The following is a 13,081-nucleotide window of genomic DNA, read 5'->3' on the forward strand; positions in this document are numbered from 1 at the left end:
TTTAGTATCTTTTAGAGGTAACCTTTGAGCGGCTAAGTGTTGGAGCACGCCACTGTGTAAAGCTAATGTGTCTAAAAATGTTTTTGAAAAATTCAACCGTGCTGCCGGTGAGTATTTGTATTCGTTTTTGCCACCATAATTGAGTGAAATGAGGGGTATTTATCTTTACTCCTAACCCCTCAATATATTCTTCCTTTTTGCATCTCAAGAATATCATTGAGTGCTGCAAGGGTACTGAATAGCCAATGTTTGATCCTTATGGTTTGGAGTAAACCTACCTATATTAAGGAACCTAATCAAAGTGTGGGTCCTATTGGACGAAGTCTCCAGATTAGGACTATGTCCTGCTTAGGGAGATTTTTACACACACACTGATATTATGATTGATTTTAATGAATGGGACGGTTGACGCTCTTTTTTCATTTTTCCTGTCCTGATGAAATCCCATTTGAGGCTTAGATCGGCCCCCACCTCCACACTTTGCCGGGTGGAAATGTTGACATGCTTGACAGCCTGGATAATTGCTTGGTTCCATTGAGGGTCAAGTATGGTTGAGCCCATTGCCTCATTTGAGACCATTGTTGTGTAATGGTGTCACCTGTTAACGAATGGGCATTTGCAGACCAGCGGGGCCCGGCATTCCAGGTGGACAGACAGATGATGGACAGGGGAGGATATGAGCGGGCCCTCTACACCCCTGCGAGTGTGCAAACGCTGCTGGTGCATACTGCGACGGTGGTGAGGGCATGGTGTGATGCCACCCGCTTCCTTGGTTGGGGAACTACCTTGACGGCTCGGACCCCACTGTGCTGTAGTGATTTGGGGATGTTGTCAGGGAGACCAGATCCTCGGCGCTTGCGCCTGTTCCCAATATGTCCACCTCTTGGCAGCTCCAAACTCTACTCGCTATTATAGCACAGAGTTAAAGAATGGCCAAGTGGAGGGATGGGGTTTTGGGTTGGGAACAGCGGGGAAGGAGACCTGTGGAAGCAAAAGTTAAGAACACAATAGCAAGATTATTCACATTGACTTTCATAAACTTTGTTCCTAATATTTATATACTGATAACATGAATGATCAAGAGCTTTATTATATCAAGACCTTATTAGCTCTGGATACCTGGAAAATAAAGAAGGATTATGCAAACTTTCATATGAGCAGTTTTAGAATAACATCTTATGTTCTGAACACTGAATAACACTCTGTTGGATCTGGGTTTCAAGAATACTATGAACATTGAATAACACACTGTTGAATCTGGGATTCAAGAATACTATGAACATTGAATAACACTTATGAACATTGAATAACACTCTATTGAATCTGGGTTTCAAGAATACTATGAACATTGAATAACACTCTGTTGAATCTGGGATTCAAGAATACTATGAACATTGAATAACACTGTTAAATCTGGGTTTCAATAATACTATGAACATTGAATAACACTGTTGAATCTGGGTTTCAAGAATACTATGAACATTGGATAACACTCTATTGAATCTGGGTTTCAAGAATACTCTGAACATGGAATAACACTCTGCTCGATCTGTACTGCAAGAGTTAAATGCCATGAAATGATCGTGCACTCTGCCGCTCTGTACTGCAAGAGTTAAATGTCAAGACTGAATCGCGCACACTGCTGTTGATTCGTACATCAAGGTTCAAATGCCATGAAATGATCGCACACTGTGCCGATCTGTACTGCTATAGTTAAATGCCAAGAATGAATTGCGCACACTGTTGCCGATTCGTACATCAAGGTTCAAATGCAATGAAATGATCGCGCACTCTGCCAATCTGTACTGCTATAGTTAAATGCCAAGAATGAATCGCGCACACTGTTGCTGATTCGTACATCAAGGTTCAAATGCCATGAAATGATCGTGCACTCTGCCGATCTGTACTGCAATAGTTAAATGCCAAGAATGAATCGCGCACACTGTTGCCGATTCGTACATCAAGGTTCAAATGCCATGAAATGATCGCGCACTCTGCTGATCTGACTTGCAAGGGTTAATTGTCAAGAATGAATTGCGCATACTGCTGCCGTTTCAACTATCAAGGTTTAAATGCCAAGATACAATCATGCACTCTGCCGATCTGAGCTGTAAGGGTTAATTGCCAAGAAAAAACATTGCACATGCGATTTCACCAAAAGGCCCAAAACTGAAGTATTTCTGAAAACGGAGTCGGGGGCCTAACCTGACCTCCGCCTTACCGCCCTGCTTGAAGATCACCAAGGAAATGAGGACAGGGCCTGGAAATCCTAGGTAGGCCTCCGGAACAGGAGCTCAGGAAAATGCTGCTGCTCTGCACCGGGACCTCTGAATAGTGAGCACGTGGAGCTGGGCTGGGTCCCTTAAATAGAACCAGGCCCCACCCACGTGCCACACCTAGCCAGACTGCAGGAAAGGATTCTAGAAAGGCTCAGAATAGGGACCACACCCTGTAATCCTGCAGCAAAGCCTTGAAAATGAGCAATACATTGCAAACAGCATTAATGAGTTTCAATATGAATCTCTGCAATGCAAAAGGTTAACATACTGTTTTAACACATAATGCATGAATTATTACATTACATAAGGATTGGCTTTTTGCATTATGTCGCCCGTAGAGCGTGCACTGTCCTGTTGCTGAAAGAGGTCTGGAGAGGCCAGGCACTCGTAACTTTTGAAGTCCTTCAGCAAGAATATGCTGTGGTGGGCACAGAGCGGTTCAGATACTTGCAGCTACGACGTGTGCTGGGTCAATAATGTCCCGGAACATGAGCAATTGCCTGAAGAAGCCCCTCTGGCGGACCGCCTTTTGACTGAGCCTCTGGTGGCAAAGGCCATCTCCCTATTGTACAAAAATTTGCTGAATAATTCCCCGAATCCGATGACTGCCCTGCGCACCAAATGGGGCGGACTTGGGAGCACTGAATGGCGAGGACTGAGGGGAGGCGGGGTCCTAGGGTTGCGGCGATCAAAGCATGACTCAGACTGATTCAGTTACGGATCCTACACAGGGCATATTATACCAGGGTGGTATTGCACAGGATGGCCATGGTGCAGACCTCGCAGTGCCTGCGGCAATGCGGGTTGGAGGGTACCTTCTATCATATACTATGAACATGCCCGGTCATACAGACATATTGGGAAAGGATTACCGGGGTAGCAGCCCGGGTGTTGGGGAGAGAGTTTCCGTTGGACCCTAAGCTGCTTCTACTTAATGTGGCGGGGGAGGAACACTGGCCAAAACACCAAGCATTGTGGGTGACCATAGCTGCAATGGTAGCCAAACGCAACATAGCGCGGGCGTGGGGTGCTGAGTCTCCCCATGGGTGGGAGACGGTTCTGAACAAGTGCTGCAGCGCAGAAAAAGTAATCTATGAGAGCAGGGGCTGCCCCAAGAAGTGGGAGAAAATCTGGGGAGGATGGGGAGCTTACAGATGTACAGTGTGACCTGTGGTGGCCTAGGTGCGGGTAATCAGGAGCGCGAGAGTGAGCAGTGCCTGACTATGTGACAGGGGTGTTCGCCCGACATCTTAGACCCTTGAAATCTGAGAGTTGCTATGATTGGTTTCTGAGTAATAGATCAATGATGGGACTTTTATTGCCATGTGCTATATTGTACAATGGCTGTTTCGTTGTTTGATAAAAAGATTTATTCAAAAAAAAAAGTTTAAGGCATGCCGCAATGCTGTACTCATATTTGCAAAACAACAGGTGGTCAACTAGTACCTGCCATTTTGAAAGCTTACATAGCTGCTCTTAGTCAAGTCCTATACTAAATTATCTCGATTAGAGAACATTTGGCAACATTATATCTAGAATTTTCAATTGAGGTATTCACTTTAATGAGCATTAAAGGCCACAGCAAGAGGGCACATGTAAGCAGACCTCAGTGAACTAGGCCTAAATCATCTATGGCAGAACCCTAGCCAAATTAATGCTGAGAGCACTTTAGCTGTTAGCCTGTTGGTGAATGAAATTTCCCTCATAAATAGCAGTGTAAGCCCTCTGACTGCAAAGTATTTTGAGCATTGGACTCAAAGTCAAATGGAATAATCAGGTGTGTTACATTCAGAAATAAAGCATGTTATATGTAAAATGTAGTCTAGAGACCTAACCAACCAGATTTTACAGATGAAAATGGGTTGTACATCTTTCTCAACTCTTTGCGTGCGCAATGGGGGTTAGATTCCTATTACATTTCATGCTTTTTTACACAACAGCATCGAGTCTAGGACGGATGTGGCTCTTTTCCCTGTTCCAGAACAAAGAAATAGGAACCTACCACGATGCCCGTTCACTATGTCACATGACAGAGTATATTGCCATTGTTTGCTCTGTTGCTTCTAACATATTCCCAGCCTGGCTTATTTTAAGGAAAGAGTCAGAGTGAGTCCTCATCCATTATCTGCACTGCACAATGACATTACTCTCCGCATTTGTTGGTTTTATGTATGGATTGTTCTGAAATCGTGCCTCTCTGGGGCAAAACACTGTGACTGGAGAGCCTGAAATGCAGCTGAACACTGGTTTCAAAACAACCTCTTTCAAAAATATATCCAAGGCATGCTGCCAGTCTTAAGAAGTCTTCGTGCTGTTGTCGATAACAGCTGTTAACTATTGCCCAAGTCGATGGCAGCGGCGTAACAAAGGGCCACGAGCTTCAAGGGGGACCCTTAGCAGAGCGCCTGGCCTGAGTGAGACCGAAGGGGGAGCACTTAGACATTCTTTGCATGGGGGGGCCCTCTAGGTTCGTTACGTCACTGGTCGTTGGTACTGATGTTGCCAGCCTTCAAAATAATATGGTAAATCCAACAATAATGCAGACGTGACTCGGGAGTTTGCGCATACTCCCGCAGCCAGCGCAGCACCCTCCTGGTCGCCCTATGGCCCGATATGTGATTTAATTAAACCCAAAGGCAGCAGGGGCATTTTGGTGACGTTTAAAGAAAGGCCGTCCTTCGAAAATCAGAACACTTGGCAACTAAAGACAAACAGGTGTTAGATATACGAATGGGGAATGTTGCATCTACGCAAAATAAATGCAGCTGCGGCCGCCGAGAGCGCGTCCAGGAATCCAGCACACAAACACCACACCGTCTGGAGTATATTATCAAAAGCACGCCGCCTCCCAACAGCTTGCTTTTTTGTTTCCCGCGGGATAGGCGTGCCCGGGTCCCATCTGATCCCCCTCTCGCTATTAAACTTTGCCCCCTCGCTACCTGTCTCAGGCACCTTGGCTCCCAGCGTTTTTTGTGTTCCCGGCTGGGAGGGCGTGAGAGGCGGGCTGCCGGAGGGGAGGGGGCCTAGCTGCGAGAGGAAGGCCTGGGCCCGGCGGTGAGGGCGTTCCCCGCCCGCCACCCTCCGCCTCATGCATATGGAGCAGACGCATGCGCCCGGCCCCGCCCGGGATGAGGCTGCCTCTGAGTCTGCACTGCTCTCCCGGCCTCTCGCATTGTGGCTGCGCCCCCAGGATCACCCAGCGCTTTCTTGCCTCTCTCCTCCTCCGCCTCCTCGCAGAGCCCGCTGCCCGCGAAGAAAAGAACAGACAGGGGAAGAAAAGGAGGGGAGGCACAAAAAGGACTTTGAATAATAACCGAGACCCGGGGCACAAAAGAGCGCTATTGAGGAGCCCCCACCTCCGCCTGCCCCCCTTCGGAGGGCGCCGTCTGTCCTCCACTCGTGCATGCTGCAATCGGGCCGGTATATGAGCGCGGCCCGAGGCGCCCAGCAGCACTAAAGCGCACACCCCGGGGGCAGCAACAGCAGCACCAGAACCGCACAGAAAGACTGCACGCCCCGGGGAAGCGAAGCACGGACCATGCCTACACCCGCCACCGCCTCCGGCTGCAGGAGGCTGCTGGCCCTGCTGCTCTGCTTGCGCCTCAAGGTACGTGCAGGACCGCCGCCTCCAGGGCCCACCACGGACACCCACCGGGATGCTTGATGGTTTTATTTGATTTGATTTTTTTTTTTCGTGTTTGCATGTGCCACCCGTGCACGCACGCTGCACTGAACCTGCGATGCATATGGGGTATCTGCGAGCTGAGCCTCAGCTCTGCCGTCAACATGGAAACTTCGTGCACTTCGCACTGTCTCAGCTTAGAAAGTTGGAAAGAGGAGCAGTTTGTACCAGAGTGGCCCCGTTTGTGTTGGAATGCAGCAAAAGAAGTGATTTATTTTAAGGAGGACCAAGCAGTAAAAACGCGTTACAGAATGGACCAGCGGTGCTGCTGCACGTTTTGTGTCAGTTCTGTGCGGGTGCGCTGAGCCTGGCTCACACTTGGAAGCACCTAGGAGGGCGAGTCTGCAAAACAAAAATAAGGGGTGGATTTGCTATTTTTGCACTGTTTTAGTAGGGAGTTAGTGGGGGGAAAAAAGTTGAGAAATGCAAACGGCTTTAGCTGTGAAACCAGTCTCCCTTCTACATGGGAGAGGGATAGCGTGTGTTTCCGAGTCGATCAGACCAATGTGTGTTAATCGTGGCACTAATGCCTTGGGCCTGGATGACACACCACCTCCCTCCCCGGAGACTCCAGTGTAACGATCACACCCGCCCTCCCTAAGAGGGGCTGCTCCGTGTGTGCCTAGTGGGAAGCATTTCCAGTTAAACCCGGGGAGAGTGGTCTCGTTATATAATCTTAGGAGTCTGTGGAAATGTGGTTTAATTTTTCCTCAGGGCTGCCCCTTCCCCCAGACTGTTAAATGGGGGGTATAACTAGAAAGAAAGGCGAGCCTTGTAAAGATGTTTACATTATTGAAGTTTGTGCAACAGAGTTCTGTATCAGGGTGTTAACCCGACAGGACGGAGTTCTGGACCCAGTTGCGTGTTGCACTCTGCGTTCATGGATGGTTTCCCATCGGAATTTTGTGCATTGTTACCAAGTGTTCACTTCTATTGCGCGTACACCATGCCAACCGCTCAGTATGTCGAGTGCTTGGCACATGTTTTGGGGTTCTGGTCGCATATAGCTCGAACCGCAGCTTTCTTAATGGGTAGGATTCTCAAGCCTTGTAATCCCTCTTCCCACCCAAGTTCCCTGGCTGCAGGTGTCTGTCAGCGCGGCCTACCGCCGCCCCCCGGCTGCAGACATCCCTATGTTATGGAATGTGACAGTGTCGTGCTACACGTGCTCTAACCCTCTCCCTTCCACCATTGACTGCAAACATATATGCTGCCCTGCCCTTGTGCTTAGGCTACTATATTTTGTACATATTGCCTTCCTTGTATGTGCTCGAGCTTTTACCTTTCTCCACTCCTGTGCAATACTGCTTGTGCATTTCCGTGCTTGCCACGGCCATGGAGAGGTGTCCCTGCGTTGTATATATTCTACACACCCTCATTCCACACACAGTGGTAAAGCTAGCACTAAGTGGTGTTGTATTCACTGCACATGCTTTAACTTACCCAGTGGGTGCAGTGGCTCCCTTCGTGGGTTTATATTAGTGATCCCCCCCCTTCCTCTCATGTTCGGTACACTAGTCTGGTGGTGGTATTGCAGTGTGCCATGTCCCATGTCCTGCTGTATCCCAGTGCATTATGTCGTGTTCTCTGAACATGATGTAACCTGTCGTCCAAGGAGTGCACACTTGTGTTAAAGTTTGCAGTGTATGGTGTTATTTTCCGCGCACACGCTTAGTCTTCCTTCCCCACGAGGTGTAACTGTCTCCGTGTGGTACTGTTCGCTGAGGGCATGCTGTCATGCCCCGGGTGCATGTCCCCACTATGTATGTGCTGGCTTTTTTGGGTTGAGTCCTCGTGTTTTCTCTCTGTGCTTGCTTTTTATTTGGGATGTTAAGTGCTCGTGTTTTGTGCCGTGTGAGTTACGCACTGTGTACACGCTCTAACCCCAGCTCTCTCCCGGTGCAGGTGTGCCTGTGCTCCGGGCAGTTCGAGCTGGAGATCCTGTCCATGCACAACCCCCGGGGGGAGCTACAGAACGGCAACTGCTGCGACGGGACCCGCAACCCTGCCGACCTGCGCTGCACCCGCGACGAATGCGACACCTACTTCAAGGTGTGCTTGAAGGAATACCAGGCCCGGGTGTCGGGCTCAGCCGCTGGACCCTGCAGCTTCGGCGGCAGCGCCACCCCCGTCCTCGGCGGCAACACGTTAAGTCTGCGCTCAGGACGCGCCTCCGCCACCAGCCGTCTGGTTCTGCCCTTCACCTTCGCCTGGCCGGTGAGTTCCGGAGTGTCTCTTCATGGATGAATTTTAACCCAAGGATTGCTGTAAATTGTTTTTTTTTATTTATTTGTGCGTGTGTGAGTTTTTGTTGTTTCGTTTGCACAATACATACATATTGTGGGTCCGTCTGGCCTGGTACTGAGGCCGGCTTCCCACCCTGAGATTCCCCACTCTGGGCCTCCATCCTCGGGGAGGTTGCCTATGTCTCATCGCTCCCCGGGAGCACGTCCAGCTCACTGACCTGGGAATCAGCACGCGTAAGGCGCTGCCGGGAGCGAGGTCTGGGAGTCTCAGCGCCGTAGTTAGCGCGCCCCCTAGTGGTACAGCGGATATATCACACGAATAGCCGAAGACTAAGACCTGACTTGCATGGCTTTTTCAGTCGAGCCCTGCTGAGCCTGACACATGGCCCCAGTCACCTAGCAAATGACCCCTGCTTTTGAAAGGTGCACGAGTCCTTAGTAACCTTTTGGGGGCCTGCTTATGACCTGCGGCCTACTCCCCTTCTAGGGTACACTGACACACAGGGGAACTTTGCCAAAGAGAACCAGACCCAGACCCACAGGGCCTCATTCACTTAAAAACTTGTGCTGAAGTCTGCCAGTGCCTACCTGACGTGCCTACAGACCCAAGGCCGTGTACATGGCACCTTTAACCTTAGAATAGAGTACGGTCTGAATGCTTCCCTGACACACTTACCCCATGAGCCAAAACATTACTCATTTGTGGAGAAAACACGCTCTAATTTCCACACATCGAGCTTTCCTGCTCAAGGGACTAAGTGCCAAGGGCCCTAAGCTCGAGAGCCCAGTCAGTGTAGAGCCTCTTCCCTTCCTGAATAGCATAGCCGACCATCACACCTCCCTCTGCATACCACACACTAGCACCTGATGAACCTGTCGTGGAGACTAAGGAGCCTTGAGTCTCACCCAGCACCTGACTTGCATGTCCCTTCCATCCACCTGCTTCTTTCCAACATTTGTGTTTTATAACTATACATCATCATTATTCAAAAATGAACATGTGGCTGTATGCTTCTAGAAATACATTGGCCATCATAACCTGGGTTGTTTGCAGTGTTCTACTAGGAGGGGCTTAGGCCTTGGCTAGAATACCGTTTCAGTCGTGTACAGAACATAACCTTCATCGTGGTTAGAGATATTAGCAAATAGTTTCATAAGTATCTGAAAAAAAAGTTTTTTTGGCATGTTTGAAGGCCAATTTCGCAGTTAAAAAAAAAAAAAACTACTGGTATGGCAAGCCGTGTGCCCATGGCAGAATGTCTGAAAATATTCGTCCTTAACAAATGCTCACATTGCCATGACGTGTTTCTCATGAAGTGAACTGTTTGGTGGTACTTTTTCTTGAAAGCTGTTAGTCTGATTAATTTGCTTTGTGTTCTGCGAGCTCATAATACCTGTCCGGAGTGGACTAAAGTTTGGAAGTGATTCACGTGTGACAATTGAGTTGAGTGACGGTTTTTAGTCTTGGGACAGGTACAGATGGAAACGTTGAGGGGACATTTTAGTATTGTGCACCCCTACAGTGGAGCTGCACCGAAGTATAAATATTTTATATAGTTGTTTACTACAGAACTCCATGGCTGCATGAAAAAGCATTTGTCACATTGCGACTACTGTCGTTTAATTTTCTTGGTAAATAATCAAAAAAAACTCTGTATCTCACCCCACATTTATGTCCTGAAAGGACAGACTTTCTGAAGCATCACTTCCTATCTTTGATCTGAAGTACTTCTCGAAGCAGAGTTTTTGAGGCTGACTGGAAACAATTGGCTGTTGCTAGGTTGCAACTTTTCAATAGGATGACATTACAGATAAAGTCTTACTAATTTCTCTAGGTGTGTCACTTTTTCCTAAAGGAAGCCTATGATACTGCCTTGCTTCTGTAAGCTAGAAGGGGGACTCATGTAGCTGTTTTCACATGGTTTGATCCCTGCAGTAAGACAGGAACCAAGACCACCCAGCGAAACCTCCCAGATATGGCCGGTGTTAACCCGGTGTCACTGGCAGCAATGACTGCTTAGGATTCCCTGCAAATCACTGAGCGAGTGCAACCTACCATGGAACACAAGAGCCCCTGGGGCCTCTACAGGCCACAACCTTGAATAATTGCTATGAGCACACATTTCACAACTTGGCATCAGAGTGCTGTGGATTAACCAGTACATCGAGTATACTTTTTTTGTATTATTTAAGTAGCCATCATTCAGCGACACTTTCTGCAATATGTAATAAAACTTACCACGAGAGAGCGAGCCCTATTACCTTAGGATGTTAAAAGGATTATCGCTGCTCTCTTGTCTTTGGCCGCAACAATTAATACAATTAAGTTTTAATAATAGAATTAATATGTCGGAATAATCCACCTAACTGCCCTAACATGGTGTAACTGCAGTTGATCCATACTGCCTACCAGTGCTGCCACGCTAACAGCTGTTGAGAACAGGGATAATACATAACCAACCATAACTAGCTATTGCTTCCTTTGGGAATCTAGAAACATTAGACGTTGGGCCTATGCCAGCACCCTCTTTCCACCGCATTGTCGCTCCTTCATTTTTTTTTTATTGGCAAAACACCATTGCTGGCAATAACAAACCAGATGCTTGTTACAGGAGTGTCTTTCCCACAATATTTCAAGTTTGCAGCCAAGGGATTTAATTTACACGTGTATCGGATAACGCCCATAAAAAGGAATGCAGGAAGAAATGTGCATTTGAAAATGGGGTCTGCCGCCTGCACCTTAAGCACCTCGGCCGATTTCCTGAACTGCATGCAGATTAGGAAGTAAACTTTCATTTTCCGTGAGAGATAACCAGAGGAAGGACAATGCGAGCACAGTTTGCAAAACTATTCTGTCGGATACATAAAAGCTGTGTTCTCTCAGAAGAAGATAGAAATTGATATCAAATATGCCATCAAAGGGATTAAGGTTTTTATAAAAATCTGAGGTATTTGATGTGCTGCCAGCGCCTGAAGTTCCTCTGCTGTGCAGCGTTTGACTTTTCTGAAGGGCAGAGTCGAGAAGGATGTCTGTATGTCTTCTAACTGTTAAAAAAAAAAAAAAAAAAAAAAATGAACCGAGGAGGGACTTGGTCCCCACAAAGGGCTGGATTTCTTTCGTGGAAGACAAATGTTGTGCTTTTTTTGTCTGTGGTCATTTTTTGGAGTACTCTGCAAGCCCCCTTTCGTGTTAATTTGGGCTTTTGATATTTAGCCGTGCTGTTGGCTCAGTCTTTCATGAACTAGACCAAACTCATAGCTTTTGTTTCCAAGTACGTGAAGAAAAAATAGTGTTTGATCGTGGTAATTCATTGTGGTATTGCCCGCAAAAAAAAATTCAGGCAGAGTTTTCAGGGTTGCGAACCACAAGCTGAAAGACCACAGAACAGCTCAAAATTGGTGCACAAAACAGCGAACATGTCAGTTGAAAACTAAAATAGGAGTTTTGTTTGACTCTTTTCTTGGTTATGGCCTAGGCTAATTTAAAATGGTGTCTTCCACTTGTAGAAGGACCAGGATAAATGTGTATGGCCAGGGGCCCTCCACTTTCCACACTTCATACAGGAGCAGCTCAGGCAATCCAGGGGTTTTCTTCGGATTCTTGAATTGAGTCTTGAAAATATAATGCGATTAATGGACTGCAAATCCCAGAATGCTTAGGAAAAACTGTAATTAATTGGATTCGGTCACGGACCTGGGAAAATTCAGAGCTTTGTTTTGCAGATAGGATGCTATTACATGTGGATTTACTCCATAGAGAGGGGGCATGGCAGCAACATGGCATATGGGCCAACACGTTTTAAGGTATTTGGTGATGGAATGCATATTATTTGGGAAGATGGTTTGGGTCGACTGCTTTGTACTCCTGGCCATTGTATCAATGGATTTCAGTAGGAAAATTGTTTGTTTGTGGGTCTCAATAGCAAAAGTTTCAGATAGAGACATTGTAAGGTCTACTTTATCCTTGCGTATGGGCCATGTCTGTGCTTGTTGTGTGTCTTTGCATTTAAAATTAAATGTAAGACTGATAGAATTTCTCCTGCACATCTTTTAGTTCAGAGGTACATGAATATGTATAAGCTGTTGGTTTTAAGAGATTTCCTTAAGCGTTCTTGCTTTGGAATTGGTTGCATTGAAGGCCCAGTTGCCCTGACTACTTTGTGACATCTCGATCGCTCGCCCCTCTTCCATAGCTGTCTCACCCTTGTGCCCTCTGTAAAAGGGTTTAACAAGATCTCGCCGGTTTTTGTTTTCACGTTTCAGCGAATCAGTATAATGCAGCGTCAAGTTTCTTTTTTTTGGTGGGCAGTGTGGTGATTGCTAAATGCGTGCTCCGCAGTTCTGTTGGAATTGTGTTTGGAGGGATGATGGTCCATAGGCCATGTGGTACTGATGTGAGTAATGGCAATGGAGACGGGCTGTAAATTCATCCAAGTGATTTGGAGGTCTGAATAAGTTGCTAGGACACTAGCCAAGGACCAGCCTGGAGGAAAGAGGGACCCCTGAAAGCTGCACCTGCATCCAGTGTGAAGGAATGCTGTAAACTCTGAAGCTTGCTACAGTGGTTAGGTTCTTCAGCAAAGGCATCTAGGATGTATTATACTAACTTCAACTACCTACGGTTGCCTACGATGGCATCTTAAAATTAACATTTTTTTATGAGTTCTCTTGATGTCACATTAAGTATGTGTCTTTTTATTAGTATTATGGGTGACCACCGTAAAAGTAATCCCTCTGTACCTGACCCTGTTAGGTTTGAAGATGTGAAACGTAAAGACGGATAGGATGTATGTTTAAATGTATTTTAATAAGGCACAACGTCCATTGCTCCAACTTTATTTATGGTCCCTGAATGTTGGTTGTTATGTAATAGA

At 47.0% G+C, this 13,081-nt stretch overlaps 1 protein-coding gene across 1 annotated transcript in view; it reads left to right on the plus strand.

The window, feature by feature from the left end:
• The first annotated feature begins 5,367 nt into the window (after positions 1 to 5,367).
• The window catches only part of JAG1 (jagged canonical Notch ligand 1), a 47,094-nt gene continuing 39,380 nt past the window's right edge, over positions 5,368 to 13,081 (plus strand). Inside the window, exons 1-2 of the mRNA XM_069234114.1 lie at positions 5,368 to 5,886; positions 7,867 to 8,178. Coding sequence (XP_069090215.1) covers positions 5,818 to 5,886; positions 7,867 to 8,178 — 381 coding nt within the window. The 5' untranslated portion in view covers positions 5,368 to 5,817. The remainder of the gene's footprint in view (positions 5,887 to 7,866; positions 8,179 to 13,081) is intronic.

Source organism: Pleurodeles waltl, chromosome 5, assembly GCF_031143425.1.
Source record: "Pleurodeles waltl isolate 20211129_DDA chromosome 5, aPleWal1.hap1.20221129, whole genome shotgun sequence".
In the NCBI taxonomy this organism is placed as follows: Eukaryota; Metazoa; Chordata; class Amphibia; order Caudata; family Salamandridae; genus Pleurodeles; species Pleurodeles waltl.